Below are 27,216 nucleotides of genomic sequence, written 5' to 3' on the forward strand. Positions count from 1 at the left end.
TTTACGTCTCACTCCACACCTGTTTATCAAGAAAACAAAAATTTCCTCCAGTTATTCTGGTTGGATGATTTTATCCGGCAGCTAGAATTCAATCACATCTGCAATCCTTGTTTACCAATGGGTATATAAACAGGTACTCTTCAGAGGATCTGTATAATATTGTGAGTGTGTTTCGAAAAGTTGTTCATTACCGTTGCAATGCAGTTTCTTTCGATTTGGAGACTATTATTTCTCTTCTCAATCAAAAAAGCCGATTCTGCCACAGGACCAATGTGCAAACTGCGAGGAAAGTTCAGTCGCGGCGTTTCTCAACTCGGCGATGTCATGCTGGGAGGTTTATTCCCCATACATTTTAGAACGGCTCCAGTGTATAATACATTCCGATTTCAACCTCAACCGGTCCGTTGCCTTCAGTAAGTAAATTGGTCAGTTATATTAAACTCCTCCCCTCACGATTTGATTCACTGGTATGCTGCAATATTCTTTCTCAAATAATTCTGAAGTTGCCATGAAAATGTATCGTCATTTGAAGCAGCACCTAGCGAGAGCGGGATTAACAGCTGAATACAATAGTTTAGCACTTAGCGAGTGGTTATTACAGCTCGGGGCTTCGGAGTTCGGAGCTCACCCCCGTCTCCGTCTGAAAGGTCTGAGTACTTCTTCCCTGGGATGCGTGCGGGCTGTTTTGGTTTCCTCCAACTTTAATAAGATCACCAGTTAGTAGGTTAATTGGTTATTGTAAATTGTAAATTTTATTAGCTAGATTGAAATCGCTGGTTTTCTGAACGGTACCGCCCCGCGACGTACCACTAAATAAAGTAAGTAATGATAGATAGATAGATAAATAGATAGATAGATAGATAGATAGATAGATAGATAGATAGATAGATAGATAGATAGATAGATAGATAGATAGATAGATAACAAAAAAATACAACTCTAAATAAATGAATGTCAAATGCTGCAACATGTTACAAATCTTATCAGTGGCATCGTAGAAACCGGAGTTATGATACTGTAGTCATTTGTGAGACTTGACTGAAGGAGGGTTGGGACTGGAAGCTCAACGAGACTCCGTTGTTTTAGAAGCCACACAGCGGGAGAGATGAAGGGAGGGGTTCCTAGTCAAGGACAATATCACAGCAGTGCTCAGTCAGGACAGACTGGAGAAATCGCCTAGTGGGGCGTTGTAGTTGGAAAGGAGTACCTGTAATAGATAATGATATCACCACGTTAATGGGATACAGACTATGCAGCAATCCGATGGATTTAAATGAGCACATTTGTAGGGAGAGTGCTGACTGTTGCAAGAAGCATAGGCTGTTACTACTCAGTTCCAACCATAACGCCTCACAAGTCGAGCTCCCCAATATGTTCTCACTGACACGGCCGTGAGTTAACTTTGCACATATTAGCTGGGAATCACATGCTATAAAAGGACTATATGGGCTAGAATTTTTCAGATGTGTTCAAGAAGTTTTCTTAATCAGCACATGGAATACCCAACGAGAGAGTATGTGATACTTGATCTGCTATTGGGGAACTAGAAAGGGCAAGTGATCATAATATAATTAAATTTATACTGTAATTTGAGAGGGGGAAGCAGAAGTCACATGTACCAGTACCGCAATTGAATAAAGGGAAGTGCAGAGGTAAGAGAGACGAGCTTGCCCAGGTGGATTGGACGATGATACTAGCGGGGATGATGGCTTCTTGGAATATTTCACAGGACGCAGGATAGATATGATCCCCAGGAAATGAAGTTCTCAAATGGAACGGGTAGTCATCCATGGCTGACAAGGGAAGTTAGGGAAACGTAGCAAAATTGAGTGGGAAGTTGGATGATTGGGAATCCTTCAAAATCCAACAAACTGCATCTACAAAAGCTCTAGGGAGGGAAAAGACGAAACATGAGGGCAAACTAGCCAATAATATAAAGGGGGATACTAATATCTTCAGTTATATAAAGACTAAAAGGGAAGTGAGGGCTGATATTTAGGTAGTAATGGGAGTGGGGTGGGAATAAAGAAATGGTAGATGTACCTAATGGGCTATTTACATCAGTCTGCACTGTGGAAGACACGAACTGTGTGCCAATCGTCTGTGAGTATCAGGGAGCAAAAGTGAGCGTAATTGCTATTACAAAGAAAAAATTGCGAGGTAATCTGAAAGATCTGAAGGTGGGGAAAGTCACATGGTTCAGATGGATTGTATGACAGAGTTTTGAGAAAAGTTGTTGAAGAGCTACCAGATGTTTTGGTCATGATCTTTCAAAAATGCTTGATTATGGCAGGGTCCCGGAAGACTGAAAAATTACATAAGCCGCTCCACATTTTAAGAAGACAAGAGAGATAAAATTATAGGCCAGATAGCCCAAACTCAGTGGTTAGGAAATTGCTGGAGTATATTATTAAGGACGAGGTTTCGGGGTACTTAACGACCAATGATAAAATATGTCCATGTCAGCATGGTTTCTGTGAAGGGAAATCTTACCTCACAAGTCTGTTAGAACTCTTCGGGAAAGTAACAAGCAGGGTGGCCAAAGGAAAGGCAGTAGATTTTATTTATTTGGATTTTCAGAAGACATTGGATAAGGCGCCACACATGACGTTGCTTAACAAGATAAAAAAAAAACCTCTGGCGTTCCAGGAAAGATACTGGTGTAGATAAAGGAATGGCTGAAAGGCAGAAGGCAGCGAGTGGGAATAAAGGGACCCTCTACTAGCTGGCTGCCAGTGACTAGTGCTGTTCCTTAAGGTCAAAATTGGGACAGTAAATTTTCACATTGCTGTCAATAATTTGGATAATGCCATGGATGGTTTTGAGACAATGATTGCGGATGATATGAAGATGGGTGGGGGAAGATAGGGAGTGCTGTGGAAGCAATATGATTGCAGCAGGCCTCAGACAAATTGGAAGAATGGGCATAAAAGTGGCAGATGGAATACAGTGTTGGGAAATGTATGATAATGCATTTTGTTAAAAGGAACAATCGTGCGGACTATTATCTAAATGGAGAGAAGCTTCAAACACCAGAGGTGCAGAGGGACTTCGGAGACTGTAATTTACATGTTGAGGCTGTGGTAACAGCAAATGCCACATTGGCATTTATTTCAAGGGGGATAGAATATAAAGACATGAAGATAATACCGAGCATTCATAAGACTGTAGTCAGGCCGCACCTGCAGTATTGTAATCAGTTTGGAGCCCCTTATTTGAGAAATAATGTGTTATCATTGGAGAGAGTCCGAAAGAGTTTCTTATGGATAATTCCAGAATGGGGGGATTGGCATATGAGGAGCGTTTAGTAGCTTTGGGCCTGTACTCTGAAATTTAGAAGAACACGGGGCGGGGTGTGGGGGCGAGTGAATCTCATTGAGGACTATTGAATGTTCAAATGACTAGATAGGGTCGAAGTGGAGAGGATACTTCCTCTGATGGAGTCGTCCAGAACTAGAGGGCACAGCCTTAAATTCGAGGGCGACATTGTGGAACAGAGTTAAAAAGATTTTCTTTTCGCCAGGGAAGGTGGATCTGTGAAATGCTCTGCCACAGACACCGGGTGGACGCCAGGTCCGTGGGTACAATTAAGGCAGAAATTCATAGTTTTCTGATCGGTCAGGGAATCAAAAATTGCGGAGAGAAGGCAGAAGTATGGAGTTAAGTGCGATCCGGGATCAGCCATGATAGAGTGACAGAGCAGACTCGATGGTCTGATTTGCCTATTTCTGCTTCTATGTTGTATGGACTTATGGTGACAGAAGATTGTGCTGGTGAGCACTTTCCATCTCGTGATCACGGTGCCATTATTTTCAAAGTCAATATGCAAAAAAATAAGCTTGCGTCCCGAGGTCAGATTCTAAATTGGAGAAAGGTCAATTTTTATGATATCAGAAAGGATCTGGAAAGCGTCGATTCGGGCAGGCTGTTCGCTGTCAAAAGTGTACCTGGTAAGTGGGGTCCTCATAAATGAAATTTTGACAGTACAGACCTTGTATGTGCCTATCAAAATAAAAGACAACCTAGATTTTAATAGATATCGAGGTTCTGGTTAAGAGCAAAAAGCAGGTACATAGCACGTATAGATGGATAGGAATATATGAGGTGCTTATGGAGTATAGAGATGCAAGATAACACTTAAGAAAGAAATCAGGAGGGCTAAAAGAAGTCATGATGTTGCCTTAACAGGCAATTGAAGGATAATCCTAGGGGGTTCTGAGGTGTGCTAACAAGAAAAGGGTTGCAAGCGATAAAGTTGTTCCTCTTGAAGATCAGAATGCAATCTACGCATGGAATCAAAAGAGACGCTGAGGGATATTAAATATATATTTTTGTGTCTGTATTTACTAAGGATATGGTCACAATGTCTATAGAAGTAAGGCAACTTCAATGTAGGCAGTCCCCGGGTTACGAGCGAGTTCAGTTCCTAAGTCAGTCTTTGTTGGATTTGTATGTAAGTCCGAATAGGTACATCCAGTATTATTTAGCCTCAGTTAGTCATACAATTGTCAGTATATCGTATATATTTCACCTTTCTATGCGTATAAAACACTTAAGAAACATATATATTTCATTAATTAAACCACTGCATTGCTTTATAATAATTGTAGCTTTCATCGGGGCAGGGCCTTTCACATCCTCCATTATTCTCACCTTATTCTTTAAAATTGTTCCGATCGTTGACCGACTATAGCCTAACGCTTTTCCAATGACCGATGGCATTTCACCTCTTTCTGATCGCTTTACGATTTCCACTTTATTTTCAATTGTGATTGCTTTCTATCCACGGAACAGAAACACTGCTGATTCAGCAGCAGCCGCGGTCGGCAGGTCCTGAGCTTCCCCCGGGTGCTAACGTCCACTCGCACTGAGACCGGTTAAATGGGACAAGTGGGGGCAGTGCTGAATGGAAAAATGGAATCAGGGTGAATCTTGCTAAGAAAAATTTAAACCAAATACAAAGTTACACTGCTCAACACAGTGTTAACGGCAACGTGATCTGACTTAAAATGGCGGACGGCGTTCTCCTTCTTCGAGCCGGCGAATTTTTAATAAAATAGGCTTTATTGCAGGCCATTCGGAAGTACGAGTCGTTCGTAAGTCTGGCGATCAGAACTCGGGAACAAAGCCGTGTGTGTTTGCTTTCTTTAGGCAATCTAAGATGGATGAATCACCAGGGCTTGACAGTGTGTTCTCTCGGACCCTGAAAGAGAAACGTGCAGAAGTTCCAGCGCACAAGCAATGATATTTACATCTTCATTAGTGGGATGATGGTGGTTTTCAGGATAGCCAATGGTGTTCTGTTGTTTCAGAAAAGCTCTAAACATAAAGCAGGAAACTATAAGCTGGTTATTGGAAGGTATTCTAAGGGACCGGATATATAAGTACTTGGATAGACTTGAAAAGATTAAGGATTATCAGCATAACTTCGTGTGCGGTAGCTAATGTGTAACCAATCGTGCAGTTTTTCAAGGAAGTTACCAGGAGGGTTGATGAAGGCAAAGCAGTGGATAGTCTACACATGGACTTTTACAGGGCATTAACAAGGCACCACCTGTGAGGTTGGTCAAGATTTAGTCACGCGGCATTCAATTTGAGGTAGTAAACTGAAATCGACATTATCTTTGTGGGAGGATTTGGACAGTTGAAGTAGCTGGTTGCAACTCTAAATGGAGGTCCGTCACTAGTGTAGTGGCGCAGCGATCGGTATAAGGTCTGTTGTTTTTTGTTGTCTTACCCTTACCATAGCCCTAACCTTAACGATCTGGATAAAAATGTCGTTATCAGTAAACTTTTTTTAATTTTTTATTCAATTTTCTATTTAATTACGTAGAATAATATCTATAATAATATTTATCCTCCCCCTCCCTTTAACCTTTCATAAGTACATAGCCCTACCTAAAAACAACAGAAAAAAAGGAAAGAAAAAAGAAAGAAAAACTGCCTGGATATCGGAAGGTCTCCACATGCTCCATGGGATTCAAAACAAATTTAATATATGTATTTGTTTCTTTCCCCAGAGGACCAACATCTTTATCATCGGAGTACCTATATATACAATCCTATCTTTTGTAAATAAGAGCAGCAAATACTCAAAAATGTATCTACTTTACTCCTTAAATTATAAGCATTTTTTTCAAGTGGAATACAGCTAAATATTTCATTATTCCAATGATCCATACTTAAATACGAATCCGATTTCCAAGTAACTGCAATAGCCTTTCTGGCTACTGCCAATGCAATTTTTATAAATTCTTTCTGATATATATTCAATTTAAGTTTCAGTTTTATCCCTTCAATGTCACCTAATAAAAATAATATTGAATTATGTTGAAGTTGTGTTCCAATAATTTGTTCCAATAAAACTCTTAAATTTATCCAAAAAGGTTGAATTTTGAAACAAGACCAAGTAGAATGTAAGAAAGTACCAATTTCTTGATTACATCGAAAACATTGATCAGATAAGTTTGGGTTTAATCTATTTAGTTTTTGTGGTGTAATATATAATTGATGTAAAAAAATTATATTGTACTAATCTGAGTCGAACATTTATTGTATTTGTCATACTGTCAAGACATAGTCTTGACCAAGTTGTTTCATCAATACTAATATTCAAATCCGTTTACCATTTTTGTCGATTTATGGATTCCTTGTTTAAGTGTCTGTTTTTGAATCAGATTATACATAAAGAAGTTTTTTTAGTTTTTCATTTTTGAATTGAAGTTTCAATTTCATTAGGTTTCGGCAATAAGATTGTTTGACCCAGTTTATCTCTTAAGTAAGCCCTTAATTGAAAATAACAAAAAAAAAGTGTTATTTGATATTTTATATTTATTCTTTAATTTTTCCAATGACATCAATATACATCCTTCATAACAGTCTGCTATACATCTAATCTCTTTTTGGTACCAATTATATAAAAGTTGATTATCCATTGTAAAAGTAATAAGTCTATTTTGAATCAGAGGTCTCCTTGCTAATAAAGATTTCTTTATTTCATCAGCAACATTTATTTTATTCCATATATCAATCAAATGTTTTAATATAGGAAATTCTTTCTTTCCCGTATCCATTTAGGTTCCTATTTATATATAAAATCTTCGCATGTGTTTACCTCCTATCCTATTTAACTCTATTCTAATCCATGCCGGTTTTTCTTTTTCAAAAGAAGATACAATAAATTTAATTTGATTTGCTTTGCAATAATTCTTAAACTTTTGAAGTTGGAACCCTCCTAAGTCAAATTTCCATGTCAACCTTTCCAACGATATTCTTGACATTTTACCTTTCCAAAGAAATTTCCTCACACATTTATTTAGCTCTTGAAAAAACTTTTGCGGCAATTTTATTGGCAGTGTTTGAAATAGATACTGTAATCTAGGAAATATATTCATTTTACAGCATAAACCGTACCCACTGATGTTATTGGTAACATCATCCATTTATCAAGATCTTCTTGAAATTTTTCAATAGGGATAAATAATTTAATTTATATAAATTCTTTATATCATTCTCAACTCTTATACCTAAATACTTTATACCATTTATCGGCCATCTAAATTGAGTTGCTAATCGACATTGACTATAGTCTCCTTTAGTAAGGGGTAAAATTTCACTTTTATCTCAGTTTATTTGATACCCTGATACTTTCCCATATTCTTCCATTCTAGAAGATAACTTACGCAACGAATGCAATGGGTTTGATAAATAGATCAAAACATCATCAGCAAATAAATTAATCTTGTATTCCTCCCGATTAACTCTAAAACCCTTAATATCTGAATCAGTTCTAATTAATTCAGCTAATGGTTCTATCGCCAGTACAAATAAAGCAGGTGATAATGGACAGCCTTGTGTAGTTAACCTTTTTAACTGCAATGGTGTTGAAATTTGGCCATTTGTCAATACTTTAGCGTTGGGATTAGTACTTAAGGTTTTAATCCAGTTTATAAAAAGTACTCCTAACCCATATTTTTCCAATACTTTTTACAAAATCTCATTCCAATCGATGAAATTCTTTTTCTGCATCCAAAGCTACTGCCAAAGCTATTTCCTCCCTATTTTATGCGAAATAAATTATACTAAGTAACCGAGTTACATTGTGTACCGATTGTCTATTTTTTTAAAAATCCTGTTTGATCCATTTGTATTAATTTTGGAAAATATTTAGATAATCTACTAGATAAAATTTTTGCTATTATTTTATAATCCGTATTCAACAAAAAAATAGGCCTATATGATGCTGGTTTTAAAGGAGCTCTATCCTTTTTTTGGCAACACTATTAAAATCGCTGTCAAAAAAGATTCTGGACGTTCATGTGTTCTTTCCGCTTGACGTATTAACTCCATAAATGGAGGAATTAGTAAATCTTTAAACATTTTGTAAAATTCAGGTGGAAAACCATCCTCTCCTGGAGATTTATTACTCTGAGGTGATCCTAAAGCTTCTTCAACCTCTTTTAATGTAAAAGGCATATCTAATCCCTTCTGTTCTTCCAAACTCAATTTTGGGAGAATTATTTGTGATTAAAATCTTTCTATCTCATTAACATCATTTTGTGATTCCGATTGATATAATTCAGACTAAAAACATTTAAAGGTTTCGTTAATTTCTGAAGGTTTATAAGTAATTTTATTTGCACTTGTTCTAATTGCATTTATCGATTTAGAAGCCTGTTCTGTTTTCAACTGCCAGGCAAGAATCTTGAGTGATCTCTCACCTAACTCTGCTTAGTTCGCATAATTGCTTTTTCTGTTCGATATGTCTTCTGAAGCGTATTATATTGTAGCTTCTTATTGACGTTGTCTTCGTTTTCCTTCTGTCATATGCCTTTGAGATTCTTTTTCTAATTTTGTAATCTCTTTTTCCAGTTGGTTTAGTTCTACCATATGTTCCGTCTTAATTTTAGAAGTATAACTTATTATCTGACATCTCAAATATGTTTTATCGCTTCCCATAATACAAATTTATCATCAACTGAATAAAAGTTTGTATGCAAAATAATTGAATCTGTTTTTCATAAAATCACAAAAATCTTGACCTTTTAATAATATTGAATTAAATCTCCATCTATAAGTCGATTCTTCCTTATCCATCATCATTGTCATTGTTAAAGGAGAATGATCTGACAATATTCTCGCTTTATATTCCAGAGTTTTCACTCTATCCTGAATATTCGTTGATAATAAAAAAAGAGAAAAATAAATAAATAGATAGATAGATTAATTGCAGTGTACGTATGTTGAATCGGTTAATAATTGTGCAAAAAAGCAGAAATAATATATATAAAAGTGAGGTCATGTTCACGGGTTCAATGTCCATTTAGGAATCGGATGGCGGAGGGGAAGAAGCTGTTTTTGAATCGCTGAGTGTGTACCTCCTACCTGATTGTAACAGAGAAAAAACAGCATGCCCGAGGTGATGGAGGTTCTTGATAAAGGTCGCTGACTTACTATCACTGTTCCGTAAAGATGCCCTGGGTACTTTGTAGGCGATACCCAATGTGCAGCGGACTAAATTTACAACCCTCTGCAACTTCTTCCGGTTCAGTGCAGTAGCATCCCTTCCCCCATACCAGATAGTGATGTAGCCTGTCAGAATGCACACCACGGTACAGCTATAGATGTTTTTGAGTGTATCGTTGACATACCAAATCTTTTCAAACTCCTAATGAATTATAGTCGCCTTCTTGTCTTCTTTAAAATGGCATCGACATGTTGGCCTCAGGATAGGTCCTCAGAGATCTTGACACCCAGGAACTTGAAACTGCTCATCCTCTCTACTTCTGATCCCTCTGTAAAGATCCTTCGTTTGTTCCTTCGTTTGACCCTTCCTGAAGTTCACAATCAGCTCTTTCGACTTACTGACGTCGCATGCAAGGTCGTTGTTGCGACACAACTCCACGACAAGATCTGCGATGTACTGAGCAGTGAAGAAGATTATCACGGCTTGCAAGGGAAACACGAGAAAATATGCAGATTCTGGAAATCCAAGCAAGACACAAAGAGTGAAAAGTCCTGACTGAGAATCCTGATATAGGGTCTTTGCAGAAACGTCGATTGTTTACACTTTTCTATTGATACTGCCTCGCCTGCTAAGTTTTCCGAGCATTGTGTGTGTGTGTGTGTGTGTGTGTGTGTGTGTGTGTGTGTGTGTGTGTGTGTGTGTGTGTGTGTGTGTGTGTGTGTGTGTGCGCGCGCGTGTGTGTGTGTGTGTGTGTGTGTGTGGGGGGGGGGGGGGGTGGGTGGCTCATGGATTACAGCGGGATTTGAACCAGTTAGGAAAAGGGGCTGAAAATGGCAGACAGAATTTAGTGTAGATGAATATGAATTGATGTATTGTACTTCGGTAGGACCAACCAGGATCGTCTTACACAGAGAATGTAATGGCTCTGTGGTAGATCAAAAATATCTCGGAATACAGGTCCATAATTCATTGACAAGAGCGTCACAGGTTGATAGTGTAGTAACGAAAGCTGGTGTATAGTCTTTCACAGATAAAAGTATTGAGTACAAGAGATAGTATGGTATGTTGAAATTGTATAAAATATTGTTCAGGCCAGATTTAGAAAATTTTGTGCAATTTTTGTAACCTACCTTGAGGAATGTTGCAAATAAGTTTGAAAGAGAATGAAGAAAATTTAGAAAGATGTTATGGGCTCTGGAGGACTTCACCTTTCTGGAAAGAATGAATAGGTTAGAACTTCTACAAATAAGGATTTCGGGTTTAACACGTGTTTTCTCTCTTTTAAGGGGTTATTAAACTGCAGTGCTGCGTCCTAGTAAGTATCCATTGAAGCATTCTATTGCCTTATTCATAATCAAAGTTCAAAGTAAGTTTATTGTCAAAATACATTTATGCCACTATATGGATGGCATTGGTTGGTCTCACGAGGAATGTCAGGAATTCTTCTTCTGGAACTTCGCTTGGAATATCTTGCTTCAGTCTCTCCAGGGTGCAGGCCTGGGCAGGGTTGTATGGAAGACCGGCAGTTGCCCAAGCAGCAAGTCTCCCCTCTCCACGCCACCGATGTGGTCCAAGAGAAGGCAAGGGCCGGTACAGCTTTGCACCAGTGTCGTCGCAGGAGTTGCCAGAGCGAGGGTGAAGGCAGCGTCGGGACTGCGTTAGGGTCTCCAGCTGCGGATTTGTCCTCAGGATTTACTCCCGAAGCCTTTCCCATGAGTGGGTATGGCCACAAGGCGGCGGAGGTTTGATATCAGAGTTTCCCTCTCCTAGATGGACTGCCTTCCGAGGCTAATGAGTTCCACCTGCCCGAAATACATATTACATATATGCCACTATATACAACACTTTTATTCGCTTCCAAACGGGCATTCACAGTAAATAAAAAGACACATTAATGAAATCCTGCAGATAATAAACCGGATAAATAACCAATGTGCAAATGCAAACAAACTGTGTTCCCTGCACTCTTCATCTCACGTTCACTTCAAACTTCATTTCATAGAATCATTGAACTACAGGAGAGTACAGCACTGCAGTCCAGGGCCTTACTACACTCCACTTAAAATTCTTGACACTCCAATCTCCTTTAACATTTCTCCCCTCTTGGCTCAAATTGTTCCGTCTAGATTTAGCCTCCCCTGCCTTGGGAAAATACTGATGATCTGAGGAGAGATGCTCAGAATTTTGCAGACATCCGCAAGGTCACTCTTCATCCTCCTCCATTCCACTAAGAATAAACGCAGACCATCCAATCTCCCCTTTTAACTATGGCGCTCTATTCCAGACTGTAATCCACTGAATCTCTTCTCCATTCTGTATATTACAACCGTGACCTTCCAGTAACGAGAAGAGCAGAATTGCATATAGTGCTCTGACAGTGTGGACTGACTAATATTTTGCATGTCTCTCCAAAATGCTGTCATATCTCTTACTATATTTACTAGATTCCGGCAAGGGGAGCTCCGTTGGGCGCAGACGATGATCTTCGCAATTGACGAGATAAACAGGAATCCAGAGCTGCTTCCCAATATAACTCTCGGCTATAGGATCTTTGATAGCTGCCATGCACATTCCGAATCGCTCAAAGGAGTCCTGCAGTTACTGAACCAGGACGATGAACCTGAATCCAGCTACACTTGCTCAGCACTCCCAGCAGTGGCTATTGTTGTGGGCGATGCCGCGTCTTCGGAATCAATTGTTGCTTCCCGCCTGTTGGCGCCGTTCAATGTCGGCCTGGTAGGATTCCTTAATTTATTGTAGACTGTTGAATGCTCTCTCGCGAAGTATGAGTAGGCGGAGCTTAGTGACAAGATTAATCTGCGTTGTCTGCTTTGAAGCACGTAGAATAATTTGGTGACACTTTACTGTCGAGGGTTATTTTCCTCCCACTAAGGGCAAACTGCAACTTGCATTGTTAGAAAAATTCTAGGTTGAACTCCTCCTGCCACTTCCAGATCCAGCTCTGGATCATGTCAATGTCCCGTTGTAGCCTACAGATCTCTACACTAGCCGTAACTGCATTATCTTTCGAGTTATCTTAAAAAAGTACTTGAATCCGAAACGTTCGCGGATTCACTTTCCAGCGAACCACTTGCTAATTTTATCTGCATTTCATGTCATTCGCTACGCAGCTGATAATGTCCTGACACGCAGACGGATGTCTTAACCTATCATAACTGTACACATTTACTGTCATTGCTTGTGGGTTTAACAACTTCTAACATTTTGGATGTGTGATTTGCCTTATTTCATTCCTCAACAGCCACCACTCAACCCCAGCGCTGCCGTGGTATCGCCTGCAGTTCCACAGGAACTCTGCGGTATCTATTCGTTCTTGGTGACCGGTCAAAAGTAAAACTCATTTTAACCACACAAAAACTTTCACATTGCAGAGATCTGTCTTAAAACCAGACGTTTCCTTCTCAGTCTTTCCTTTTAGTGCCTCCGCTTAAACCTATCTTGTCCAAGTGGAAGGGGTCCGCAAGACCATTAGATAGTTGAACAACATTAAGCCATTTGTTCAATCGAGTCATCTCCGCCACTTCATCCTAACTGATTCATTTACCCTCTCAGTCCCAGTCTCCTGTCTTGGCCGGATATCTCTTCATGCCCAGAGTATTCTATTATCTATCAGCCTCTGCCTTAATTATACCTAGTGTCTTGGCCTCCACCGCCACTTGTGGCAACGAATTCCACAGATTCACCACTCTCTGGCTAAAACTCGTTTCCTCGTTTCCGTTCTGAAAAAGCCCGTCTACTCTGAGGCTACTCTAGACTCTATCACCATAGAAAACATCCTCTCCAAATCCACTCTATCTGGGCTCTTCAGCATTCGTTAGGTTTCAACGAGGTTACCCCTCATTCTGTATAATTCTAACGCGGGCACGCTCATACCCATCAAACACTCTTCAGATTTCAAGTCTTACAATCCCAGAACCATTTTCCTGAAGCTTCTTTGAACATTATGCAATATCAGCACCTCGCTTTTAGATAACGGGCCCGAAGCGGTTCACAATATTCCAAGAGAGGCCTCACAACTGCCTTATAAAGCCTCAACATTACAAACATGCTTTTACATACCGATCCTTAGACTTTCTGACTAACAGACCCCAATCTGTTAATTTAGAAAACTTCTCCTCCACTCTCATCCTGAACACCGAAGTGCCTCAAGGCTGTGTGCTGAGCCCTCTTCTGTACTCCTCTTTCACCTATAACTGCGTTCCTGTACATGGTTCTAACTCCAATCAAGTTCGCAGACGACACCAGGGTGGTTCGCCTGGCCAGAGGCGATGACGAGACGGCCTCCAGGGACGATGTCCAGCACCTGGCCGCGTGGTGCAGCAACTCGGCCCTTAACACTCAGAAGACCGAAGAGATCTTTGTGGACTTCAGGCATGCTAGGAGCCACATCCATGTCCCCATCTACATTAACGGAGCTGTAGTGCAGATCAAGCTACAAATTCCTTGGTGCCCATATTTCCGAGGATCTCACCTGGTCCTTGAACTCCTCCATCCTGATTAAAACGGCGCAACAGCGCCTTTATTTCCTGCGGAGCATCAAGAAAGCTCACCTCTGTCCCAGGATACTGACGGACTTTTACCACTGTACCATTGAGAGCATACTCACCAACTGCATCTCAGTGTGGTATGGCAATTGGCCAGTATCGGACCATAAAGCACTCCAGGTTTTTTACAGAAAGGGTTGTGAGTGCCTGGAATGACTTGCCAGGGATGGTGGTGGAGGCTATAACATTAGGGGTATTTAAGAGCCTCTTTGACAGGGACATGGATGAGGATTAAAGAAAAATGGAGGGTTATGGGGTAGTGAGGGCTCAGTACTTTTTTTAAGGATTATATGGATCGGCACAACATGGAGGGCTGAAGGGCCTGTACTGTGCTCTAGTCTTCTATGGTTCTATGGATCTATTTTTGAATTTACTCTCCATATAGACACTTTTCTATGGTTTTACTTCTTCTACCAAAGTGCATGACCATGTACTTCCGACACAGTATTCCATCTGCTAATTCTTTGCCCATTCTCCTGATACGTCTAAGTCCTTCTGTGGCCAATCTACTTCCCCAAAACTACCTGCCGTTCCACCTATCTTCGTATTGTCTGTAAATATTTCCACAGAACCATCCAATCCGACATCATTATCATTGACATATAGCGTAATAAGAAACGGTCCCATAACAGATCTCTGTGGAATCCCTCTATTCACCAGGAAAGACACCCTTTATTTTCACTCTTTGCTTATGAAAATCCATGTACACAGGTTCCGCAGATTCTCCTTAGTCTGTCCTGCTTTTTATTTTTTTGAAAAGATTTGTCAAGATTGTCTCCAAATACCCCAAAACCACATCCTTATAAATCGACTCCAACACCTTCGCAACCACTGAGGTCAGACTAACTGACCTACAATTTCCTTTCTCCTGCCTCTCTCCTTTCTTGAAGGGAGTGACGTTTGAAATTTTCCGTTTTTCCAAAACTATTCCATAATCAATTATGGATCCTCCTTTTGTGCTCCAGCATCAACTCAATTTTCACAATATACCTGTATATTTAAATCCCCGCATGACAGTTGTAACATTGCCCTTAGGACTTTCATTTTCTGTCTCCTGCTGTAACTTGTAGAACCCATCCCTGCATATAACTCCCATCAGGGCTACATTTGCAATTTTTTGGCTCTACCCACGATGATTCAACACCTCTGTCATCTATTTCTAGTGATTTCATTTCTGGTTATTTTGTCTGCAGAGCCATACACCCTCCCCCGCCTAAAAACTGGATCCTTGGCCGTTAAACTGCTAGATATAATTTTCTTTCAGCCACGATTCAGTGATGCCCTCAATGTCATACGTACCAGTCTCTAACTGTGCTGCAAGTCCATCTATCTTTTCCGTATACTGCACGCATTCAAATATAAGAATGTAGTGTATAATTATTATATAATATATAAGAATTATATATTATAATTAATATATAATTATGTGGAGAAATGGGATATTTTAGTTTTCAGTTCCGCAAGGTGCAGTTTAATCTCTGAAAAGATTGGAGATGTTCTGCAATGTTAAAGATGTTGCCTTAATATATTAAACGCAACAGATTCTCACACACCGGAACGCACAGCTAATGCTGCAGTGACTTGACGAGTTCGGCAGCATCTATGGAGGGGAATACACATTCAATAGTTCGAACCAAGACCCGACATCAGGACTGGTCTTGGTTTAATCTGCTGCTTTCTCTTAAATGTTTGACTCCAAACGAATGTTTTCTTCAGGTGCTCCGATTTGCTCCCTCAGCCCAATGGCCTGTCGGTTGGGGTTAGTGAGAAGTGAGCATGAAATGTTGGCACCCTAAGCGCGGCGACGCTTACGGCGGCCCCCAGTGCAACCCCGTGAAGTTGATTTGACAGAAAACGAAGCATTTCTCTGTATGTTTCGATGTACATGTGAGAAATAAAGCTAATATCTTTAAAGCTAATATTTCAACAAAATGATTTTAATATTTAAATATATAGCTCTTTTTCAGGCTTTGCTTCTAGCCGAATTTTCTCTGACAGACTAATGGAAAATTGTGCACAACCAAGTTGTTTTACCCCGAAGTCGGATCAATGACTCTCAGATGTTTGTGAACTGTTCTAAATGTGTTGAGTAACATGTGTTTTCTCTTCCAGATCAGCTATTCTTCTTCCTGTACCTGCCTAAGTGACAAGAGAGAGTTTCCAACGTTCTTCAGAACTGCTTCTAGTGATGCCTTTCAAATCAAAGCCTTGGTCAGACTTGTACAGCGCTTCCAGTGGCTTTGGATCGGGATTGTCGCTGAAGACAGTGAATATGGTCGATTCGCGATATTATCGTTTATTCAAGAAGTTTCTAAGTTTGAGACATGCATCGCTTTTATTGAATTTATCTCTCCTGCAAGTAGCAGGTCTAAACTGATGCAAGTGACAGCGACGATGCAAAAGTCCTCTGCCAAAGTGGTATTAGTTTTCACTTTTGAAAGCGACACGATGTCTTTGGTGAAGGAAATGCGTCTACAGAACATTACTGACATTCAGCTCATAGCGAGCGAGGGCTGGATAACATCGGCCCATCTATGGTCAGGGGAAACCCGTGAAATATTTTTTGGAGCGATCGGGTTTGCGATCAGGAAAGAGGAAATTCCTGGTCTGAGACAGTTTCTGGTCAAACTCCATCCGTCCTCGGCACCAGACCACCCATTTGTGGATGAACTGTGGCGGGATGTTTTTGGCTGCAGTCCAAAATTGTCAAATCAGATTCTGTACGGAAACGCGTCGTTCTCTCCAAACAAACAATGCAACGGTTCAGAGAGTCTAGAGACGGTGGAAAATACATATGCTGACGTTTCGCAGTTGAGAATCTCCTACAATGTGTATAAAGCTGTGTACGCTGTGGCGCACGCTCTTCATAATTTACAATCGTGTACAGACGGAAACGGACCCTTTGTGAACAAAACCTGTGGCCAAAAATCAAACATTTTACCCTGGCAGGTGAGCAACTAGCAGAATATTCCCGTCTGGCTAAAAGTAGTTTCCATAATAGTCAAGAAAATATATGGAGCGGTACAGTAGCGGTTCAGCGTGGAGGTGAAGGAATGCTTTACATTGCCCGCTGTAAAATCTATTGGGGTTCAATTCAAGGATCAGGGATTAAGAATCAATTCTATTCGGTACGGGGCGGCACAGAACCACAATAGTTAGCCTAAAGCTTTACAGCTCCAGTACCGCGGATTTAAATCCCACCGCTGCCTGTAACGAGTTTGTCTATGCTCCCCGGATCACGTGGGTTTCCTCCGGGTGCTCCATTTTCCTCCCACTTTCCAAAAAGCCGTACTGGTGGGTAAGCGTTAGTAAGTAGTGGCATGTTATGTTGTCTTCGGAAGCCAGGCGGCACTTGAAGTTTTCCCCAGCACGTTCTCGGTCTGTGTTGGCCCTTGACGCAAACTACGTATTTCATTGTATGTTTCGATGTTTCGATGCACTGTACAAGTGAAAAATGAATGTAATATTCGTTGCTGTCTGTCAAGTACAGATGAGTGCATTGTTTTAAACTCCAGTCTAAAGGAACCTGGTTTAATATAATTATTTTAGATATTAAGCATTATTCGTTGAGTAAAAGGCTTAATTTAGTGAATGTTATTGTATCTGCAGCTGTTGCACTATCTTCGGGAGGTCCGCTTCACCAATCAGTTCGGAGAACAAATAAGCTTTGATGAGAATGGAGATCCCATTGCTTCCTATGACGTGATAAACTGGCAAGGACGAGTGGACGGTTCACTGGAGTTGGTTAAAGTTGGATATTACGATGCTGCCCTGCCTGCGGGGAACGAATTTATCTTAGAGGAAAGTGAAATCGTTTGGCACGGATCTGGACACAATGTAAGGAACTCAAGTTTTTATCATGGACATAAGTTAAAATGATTGTTCTGTTGCTTTTATAAAGCTATTTTGTTTACTGAGATCGGTATATATAATACGCAGTGTAAGACAAAAGATCAAAACATACTGAGTTAATGTTCATTGCTATGTATGATGATGATAAAATATTAATATAAGATATGTATATAATTCAAAAAGTAGTGCAAAAACAGAGGGAAAAATAATGAGGTAATGCTCACCAGTTCCTTGTCCATTCAGAAACCTGACGGTGGACGGAAAGAAGCTGTTCCTTAAATATTAAGTGTACAATACAATGCTCCCCGCATTATTTTGGTGTGGGTTGGAATTTTTAATCCTTTTCTCAAGTTGAGGTTTATGTAAGACGAAACAATCCGCTCACTCAGCACACCTGCCAGAATACATAATTATAGACGTCACTGCAGCCGCGGGGCACACAGGTGAGGTTGTTCTGCAGCAACGTACCAGAGCTTCGACAGAAACTTCCTCACTACAATCCAAATCAAACTACGGTCATAATCTGCTTTCTGGGCATAAGTTGCAAAGCAAAATACGTGATGCAAACTATAAATCTCTGCCGCACTGAAACGGGACCTTCGGCACATCTTGTCCGTGGCGACCGTGGCGACTATACTCGCTTCCTACATACATCCGTGACAGTTCACACGCTTCAGAAAGTTGTTTAAGCTCCCTGACTTCCAGACTAACCGTGTAGCCATGGGCTCCGGTACTGGTCCCAGCTTTGCCTGCTTTGTATCGGCTACGTGGAACAGTCCATGTTCCAAGCCTACACCAGCGTCGCTCCCCACCTCTTCCTACGCTGCATCGACGACTGCATTGGTGCTGCTTCCTGCATTATGCTGGGCTCGTCGATTTCATCAAAATTGCCTCTAACTTCCACTCTGCCCTCAAACTTACTTAATTCATTACCGACATCTCCTTCCTCTTTCTTGATCTCTCTGCCTCCATCAAAATATTGAAAGGGATAGATAAGATAGAAGTAGGAAAGTTGTTTCCATTGGTAGGTGAGACTAGAATGAGGGGACATTGCCTCAAGATTCAGGGGAGAAGATTTAGGACGGAGATGAGGAGAAACTGTTTTTCTCAGAGAGTGGTGAATCTGTGGAATTCTTTGCCCAGGGAAGCAGTTGAGGCTTCCTCACTAAATATATTTAAGATACGGTTTGATAGGTTTTTACTTAGAAAGGGAATTAACGGTTATGGGGAAAGCAGGTAGATGGAGCTGAGTTTACAGGCAGATCAGCACTGATCTTATTAAATGGCGGGGAAGGCTCGATGAGCCAAATGGCCTTCTTCTGCACCTATTTCTTACGTACTTATGTTTTTATCTCTGGAGACACTCTATCTGCTGATATATTTTTAATTCTAATATAATTGATACTCGTACCCACTGACTCTCACAGATGACTTAGTCTATACCTCTTCCCGACGTTCACTTGTAAAAATGCCATCTCAGTTCCTCCGTCTTTGCCGCATCTGCTCTCAGGATGAGGCTTTTTCTTCTAGAACAACCGAAATGTCCTCCTTCAAAGAAAGGGGCTTCTCATCCTCTGCAATCAATTCCGCCCACACCCGTATCGCATTTCGCGCACATCTGTCTGCACCCCATCCTCTCGCCGCCACACAAGGATAAGGTTCCTTTTGTCCTCACCTAGCAGGCCAGTACCCTGCGCATCCAACATGTAATTCTCCACCATCTCCAACGGGATCCCACATCTTTCGCTCGACCACCACTCCCCCCTCCATCCTTTCCTCTTCCTGTGAGGATCGCTCCCGACGCGACGTCCTTATCTGCTTGGTGCCTCTCCACTGATCTCCCTCCTGGTACTTATCCTTGCAAGCGGAACAAGCGCCATACCTGTCTCTACATCTCCTTTCTGACTATTTCAGGGCCTCGGACAGTCGTTCCAGCTGAGGCGACACTTCACCTCTGAGACTGTTCGGGGTCATCTATTGTATTTGATGCTCCCGGCGTGGCCTCCTGTACATCATTGAAACCTGAGCAGAGTTAGTGTCCACTTCGCCGAGCGCCTTCGCTCCGTCCGAAAGAAAAGTAGTTTCTCCCGGGGGCCGCCCATTTTATCTCTACTTCCCATTCCGACATGTCAGTCCATGGCCTCTTCTGCGGTCAGGATGAGGTCACGCAGGTTGGAGGAGCATCACCTTATATTCGGAAAAAGGCTGGTGAGGAAGCAATGCTTCGTATTGAAACGTCGGCTATAATTGAAACGTCGTACCCAGCTGGAAGCCCGAGAAGAATTTATTCACTTTACATTCCGTCTGGGTAAACAGCCCACCTAATGAACGTCGATTTCTCGAACTTGCTGCACTGCCAGCCCTCCTCACCTTCACCATTCTCCATTCCTCTTTCCCTCTCTGAACTTATTTCCTTACCTGCCCATCACCCCATCTTGTGCTCCTCTACCTTTCCTTTCTTCCCAGATCTTCCATCTTCTCCTATCAGACTCCCCCTTCTTCAGCAATTGATCTCTTTCCCAGCTCTGTACTTCACCCACTCCTCTCTCCCAGTTTTACCTATCACCTGTCACCAGGTACTTCTTCCTCCCCGCTGCCCAACCTTCTTAACCCGACTTCTCCCTTCCTTTCCAGTGTTGGAGTGCGCTCTCGATCCAAAACGTCGTCTGCTCACTGACCATGGATGCCCAGTGGCCTGCTAATTTCCTCCAGCACGGTGTGTGTTGCTTTTTTGATTTCCAGCATCTTCAGATTTCCTCGAGTTTGTGATATTACTCGTACTACGAACTCTCTACGAGAGATGCATACCCTGAAGAAGTATAAATCTTACGTTAGACTGAAGTTCAATTAAACTCTCACTGTTCCCCCTCTGTGATCTCTGCTGCCCTCCGCCTCTTCGACCATGGTCTCATCTAGACCCGTTACCACAGCCATGCAACCTTCCTGGGATTTGTCTCCACCGCCAAGTTGTACCATATGGCTTGCAGATCAGTTTTCAAACTTGTCGATTTGGAGCCTCTGAGGACCCCAGGTACTCACATTCAATTGACTGCTTCCCCCACTGATGCTTCCTCCAGATTCCAGAACACAGAACATAGAAATCTACAGCACAGTACAGGCCCTTCGGTCCACAATGTTGTGCCGACCATATTACCTACTCTACAAACTGCCTAGAATTATCCTGCCGCATAACCCTCTATTTTTCTAAGCTCCATGTACTTATCAAAGAGTCTCTAAACCGCCCCTTTTGCATCTACGTTCACCACCGTTGCAGGCAGTGCATTCCATGCACCCACCGCTCTTTCCATCATGCAGAGAAATCTAGTGGTCCTTTCCGAGTCGCTCCCGCAGATCCAGGGTTCTCTCTCCTCCTTGCTGGACGCCAGGAAGGCGAACAACCGGCGACTGAAAGCAATGGATCTCTCCAATACTTTCTCCTCCGCCGGAGCCGAGCTTTTAGTCACTGGTTCTTCGCCTTCCTCGCGTCCAGCAAGGGTCAGAAGATCGCTTGTCTGCAGACGTCAGAACACGTCGTCTTCAGAGCCGACGGCCATCTACGCCCCTGGGCTGCAATCCCTGCTGCCTCACGCTTGGACCTCGACACCCTGGATGTCCCCAGATTACGAATCTCTCCGAATCTCTCCTCGGCCCCGACGGCTCTGAACATCGTCAAAGCCAGTTCCAATGACCCTGAACAGATTCAGAACCGCAATTCAACCGACGATAAGCAGGTTCCAACAGACCTGGACACCTGCAAATGGATAACTGCGCAACATCTAACTTTGATTCCAACCTGGAATTTCACAGACAGCACATCCAGACATAGACTTCAGGCGCTGCCGCGGGAACCCCAGTTGCTACTTTCCCCTCACGACTCTCAGGCCCCACCGTCAACTCCTGTATCTACGAAATCTCCATCCTCGTCCACCATATCTTCCCTAGACACCCTCCACCTCCTCAGACCATCACCCCCCCCCCCCCCCGATCTCAGCTCTCATCCGTGAAATTTTAACCTTTGATTACAGACTGCAGTCTATGCTCTTTTCTGTGGAGCTGACAGTTTATTGTCGAAGTACTATTTTATGGGAGGATGCTGCACAAAACCAGACGGTAATGTCTAAAGAGCAGAGGTTTAATGTGCGAGGGAAAGGATTGAACAGGGAACTGAGGAGCTTGTTTTTCTTATCCAGTGGGAGGTCAATATGTGGAACGAACTGCCAGAGGAAGTAACTGAGGCAGATACAGGAAGTGTACGTTCCCACGACAAGCGGGCAAGAAAGATTCATCGTGGAGATTACGCACTTAGCAAACTCTTCTACAGTTTCTGCTGGAAAGAGTGATGAGGCTATTAACAAAAAAACTTTCATCAACTTATAAGTTTATTCCCATATGCAATTAATCTGATCTGAATAATCTCGCTAGCCCTTCATCTCCCATCTGTCAGTTTCACCATTATTGCATGCACTGGACACAATTCAAACCACGTTTTATAATATGTTTACATTTTAAATGCATGATGATATTTATGCATTTGTGTACATTTATTACATACCGGTACTTTTAAAGGTATATTTTTCACAAAACTTTTTTCTTATAAGCATTCAATGTTTTTGTTAGAACACAGAACATAGAAATAAATGTGCGGAATACTTTCTAAACAGGGAGAAATCCTAAAATCTGAAACGCAAATCCGGCATTGAGAGATTAGTTAAGAAAATGCAATCGCTAGGTATACATGGTGAGGTAGTAAATTGAATTAGACATTGGCTCAATGGGAGGAGCCGGAGAGTGGTAGTGGAGGATTAGAAAAAGTCAGCATGGCTTTGTGCGTGGTAGGTCATGTTTAACCAATCTATTAGAGTTTTCAAGGAAGTTACCAGGAAAGTGGATGAAGGGAAGGCAGTGGATGTTGTCTACATGGACTTCAGTAAAGCCTTTGACAAGGTCCCGCGTGGGAGGTTAGTTAGGAAGATTCAGTCGCTAGGTATACATGGAGAGGTAGTAAATTGGATTAGTCATTGGCTTAATGGCAGAAGCCAGAGAGTGGTAGTGGAGGATTGCTACTCTGAGTGGAGGCCTGTGACTAGTGGTGTGCCACAGGGATCAGTGCTGGGTCCATTGTTATTTGTCATCTGTATCAATGATCTGGATGATAATGTGGCAAATTGGATCAGCAAATTTGCTGATGATACAAAGACTGGAATTGTAGTGGACAGTGAGGAAGGTTTTCAAAGCTTGCAGAGGGATTTGGACCAGTTAGAGTAATGGGCTGAAAAATGGCAGATGGAGTTTAATGCAGACAAGTGTGAGGTATTGCACTTCGGAAGGTCAAACCAAGGTAGAACATACAAGGTAAATGGTAGGACACTGAGGAGTGCAGTAGAACAGAGGGATCTGGGAACACAGATATATAATTCCCTAAAAGTGGCGCCACAGGTAGATAGGGTCGTAAAGAGAGCTTTTGGTACATTGGCCTTTATAAATCAAAGTATTGAGTATAAGTAAAAAGACAAAATGCTGGCAGAACTCAGCAGGCCAAACAGCATCTATGGGAAGAGGTATTGACAACGTTTCGACCTCCTCCGTCTCCATGCACATTTTTCCACTATTGCACCTGGTTGGTCCTATTCTTATGGCCCCTTCTAGCTCTCCTAATTTCATTGCTATACTCCTTGTTGGCAACCCTGTAAATTTCTGGATTTCTGTCAGTACCTAGTTTCTCTATCCTTTTGTAAGCTTCTCTTTTCGTCTTAACTTGATTCTCTACATCCTTTGTACAGCATGGTTCTTTTACCCTACCATCTTTTCCCTGCCTCAATGGAATATATCAATGCAGAACGCCATGCAAATTTTCCTTGAACATTTGCCACATTTCTGCCGTTCATTTACCTGAGAACATCTGCTCCCAATTTATGTTCTCAAGTCCCTACCTAACAGCATCATATTTCCCCCGAGCCCAATAAAATGATTTCCAAAATTGTCTGCCCCCATCTCTCTCCAGCGCGATGGTAAAGGAGACGGAGTTGAGATCACGACTTCCAAAGTGCCCTCACACCGACAGATCTGACACGTGACCAGGTTAATTTCTCAATACCATATCAAGTACAGACTCAAGTACAGATCAAGTACAATGCTGTTGCCTATTGTGCCAACGCACCACAGCAAATTCCTCATACAGATGAATACATATGACGAAAATGTTTTTTTGTATTTCGAGATACGGTACATTCAGGCCCTTTCGGCCTAACGAGTCCGCGGCACCCAATTAGACACAGCTGCCCAATTAACATGCTAAACTGTATGCCTTTGGAATGTGGGAGGAAACCGGAGCACCCGGAGGAAAGCCACCCAGACACGGGATAAACAAACTCCTTACAGACACCGGCGGGAACACAACCCGGGTCACCTGCGCTCCAAAGCTTGACGCTGACCAGTATCCTATTACCGCACATCTACCGGATAAAGATAATCTTCAATCCTGGGAAGTTAAACTCACAAAAAAGTGACATGTCCTGCGATTGCGCAATAAGTGTGTCGTTTAGTGTACGATGTTCTGTCTCCACAGGTTCCAGTATCTGTCTGCAGTGAACCGTGCGCTAAAGGTACAAGAAAGGGAGCTCGACAAGGTCAGCCCGTCTGCTGCTTCGATTGCTTACCGTGTTCTGACGGAGAGATTAGCAATCAGACAGGTAAAGTACACTGATCGAATTAGGGCCGATTGTATGCCAAGAATGATCGGGTAACACCCTCCCACTGTAACTGATCACATTGTATTTTCCATCCTCAGGTTCCACAGAATGTATCAAGTGTCCTGTGGATTACTGGTCGAATGATCGAAAAGACCGTTGTGTTGCCAAACAGATCGAGTTCCTCTCTTTTCGCGACAGCATGGGAGTAATACTCGCGGCCATGTCCCTGTTTGGGGCTTGCATCACGGGAGCTGTCGCGGCTGTGTTCCTATATTTCATAAACACGCCCATTGTTAGGGCCAACAATTCGGAACTCAGTTTCCTTCTGTTGGTCTCGTTAATTCTCTGCTTCCTGTGTTCCGTTGCGTTTATTGGGCAGCCGTCACCGTGGTCGTGCGCAGTGCGTCACACTGCCTTCGGGATTAGCTTCGTGCTGTGCATTTCCTGCATTCTCAGCAAAACCTTGGTCGTCCTGATGGCCTTCAAATCCACCTTGCCGTCTAGCAATGTGATGAAATGGTTCGGGCCTACACAGCAGAGATCCATCGTCCTTCTCTCCACATTGATTCAAGTTATTGTGTGTGTGATCTGGCTACTAACTTCACCTCCATTCCCGTCGAAAAACACCAAATACCAAAGTTCAAAGATTATTCTCGAATGTGCTGTGGGTTCCACTGTTGCTTTCTGCTGCGTCTTCGGCTACATCGGGCTACTGGCGTGCGTATGTTTGATCTTAGCCTTCTTGGGCAGAGCATTACCGGACAAGTTTAACGAGGCTAAGTTTATAACGTTCAGTATGCTCATCTTTTTTGCAGTGTGGATAACATTCATTCCAGCGTATGTAAGCACTCCCGGGAAGTACACGGTCGCTGTGGAAATCTTTGCAATTTTAGCATCAAGCTTAGGATTGTTAAGCTGCATCTTTGTTCCGAAATGTTACATTATTTTAGTCAAACCGGAAGAGAACACGAAGAAACAATTGATGGGTAGAGCAGAGAGATTATAGAATAATATACATCGACAGAACACAAAAAGTGTTTTGCCCTTTTTATCCTTCATGTGTTTTAAAGCTTTCATTTTAAATTTAGGGTGTTATATGCCGCTTTCTAAAACTTTACTTCGGCCGCATCTGAAGTGTTGCACACAGTTCTGATCACTTCATGATGGGAAAGATGTGGAGGCTTTGGAGAGAGTGCCGAAGGGGTTTACCAGGATGCTGCCTGGATTAGAGGGCATGTGCTGTAGCGAGTGGTTGGCGAAACTTCTGCTGTTTTCTCTGGAGCAACGGAAGATGAGGGAAGATCTGAGGGTTTATATATTTATGAGAGGTATCAATAAATTAGACGGGCAATGTATTTTTCCAGTGGTTGAAATGTCTATGCCAGAAGAAATGCATTTAAGTTGAGCGGCTAATATCAAAGCTGATCTGTGGGACAATTTCCTTTACACGGAGAGTGGTGAGTGCCTGGAATGACCTACCTGTGTAGGTGATAAAGGCAGAAATGTCCAGTTGCCTCTTAAGGTGCCACAGTAGCATAGCAGTAAGCGAGACACTATTACAGCTTGGAGTTCAGAGTTAAATTTTGTTTCAAACAGAAAGTGGTGGGAGACTGGAATGCGCTGCCTGTGGTGGAGGTAGACGCAGAAATGTCAGAGACTTTAAGAGATGTTTAGATGGACACATGAATGTGAGGGAAATGGAAGGATGTGACACTGTGTCGGCAGGAGAGGTTAGTAGCCATTTGATTAGTATGTGAATTGACTTGCCACAACAATGTGGGCCAGAGGAGCTGTTCCTGTTCTGTACTGTTCTGTCTTATAGGGCAACCATTGTACATGTCTCTCCGTTGATCATGACTCTGAAATTAAAATTAAACAATGTAAAAGCAAGCCATTCAGCCTACCGTGTCCATGCTGACCATCATGCCTATCTATAGTAATCTCACTTTACCAGCATTAGTTCAATATCTCTCTCTGCCTTGTTCATTCAAAAACATGTCCAGGTTCCTCTTCGGGATACCATAGCAGTGTAGCAGCAAACGTGACGATATTACAGCTCAGGGTGTCAGAGTTCATAGTTTAATTCTGGTATCCTCGATTAGGAAGTTAGTACGTTCCTACCCATGTGCATGTGGGTTTCCTCTGGAAGGTAGTTTCCTCCTTCAGTCCACAGACGTACTGATCATTGTTTTAATTGGCTGTTGTAAATTGTCCCGTGATTAAGCTGGGGTAAAATTGGTGGGTTGCTGAGCAACGCCGGAAGGCTGCACCTCTAAAGAGAGACACAGAGAGAGGAGGAGAGGGAGAGAAAGAGAGAGAGAGAGAGAGAGAGAGAGAGAGAGAGAGAGAGAGAGAGAGAGAGAGAGAGAGAGAGATGTAAACAAGGTTGAAAGAGTGTGGAGAAAATTTACTAAGATACCCTGGTTAAGGAAAACCTGAGTTATAAGGAAGTAAATAGGCCAGGGCTGTTTTCCAAGGAATATAGAAGACTGAGAAGAGATTTGCTGGAAAGATACCAAATTATGGGGTGTTTAGATAGGGTTAGTGCAAACAGGCTTTTTTACACTACAACCAGAGGTCATGGCTTTAGGGTGAAAGCTGAGAGGTTTGACAGGAACATGAGTGGAAACTACTTCACTCGGAG

General features: G+C 42.1%; 1 protein-coding gene across 1 annotated transcript; it reads left to right on the plus strand.

Annotated features, from left to right (window-relative positions):
• Window positions 1–25,813, plus strand: LOC132406204 (extracellular calcium-sensing receptor-like). Its single transcript, XM_059991531.1, has 6 exons — window positions 1–413; window positions 11,911–12,202; window positions 16,144–16,980; window positions 17,641–17,868; window positions 24,449–24,572; window positions 24,671–25,813. Exons 1-6 carry the CDS (start codon window positions 199–201, stop codon window positions 25,576–25,578), a joined length of 2,604 nt encoding a protein of 867 aa, XP_059847514.1. The 5' UTR covers window positions 1–198; the 3' UTR covers window positions 25,579–25,813.
• The last annotated feature ends 1,403 nt before the right edge of the window (window positions 25,814–27,216 follow it).

Source organism: Hypanus sabinus, chromosome 2 (genome assembly GCF_030144855.1).
Source record: "Hypanus sabinus isolate sHypSab1 chromosome 2, sHypSab1.hap1, whole genome shotgun sequence".
Lineage (NCBI taxonomy): Eukaryota > Metazoa > Chordata > Chondrichthyes > Myliobatiformes > Dasyatidae > Hypanus > Hypanus sabinus.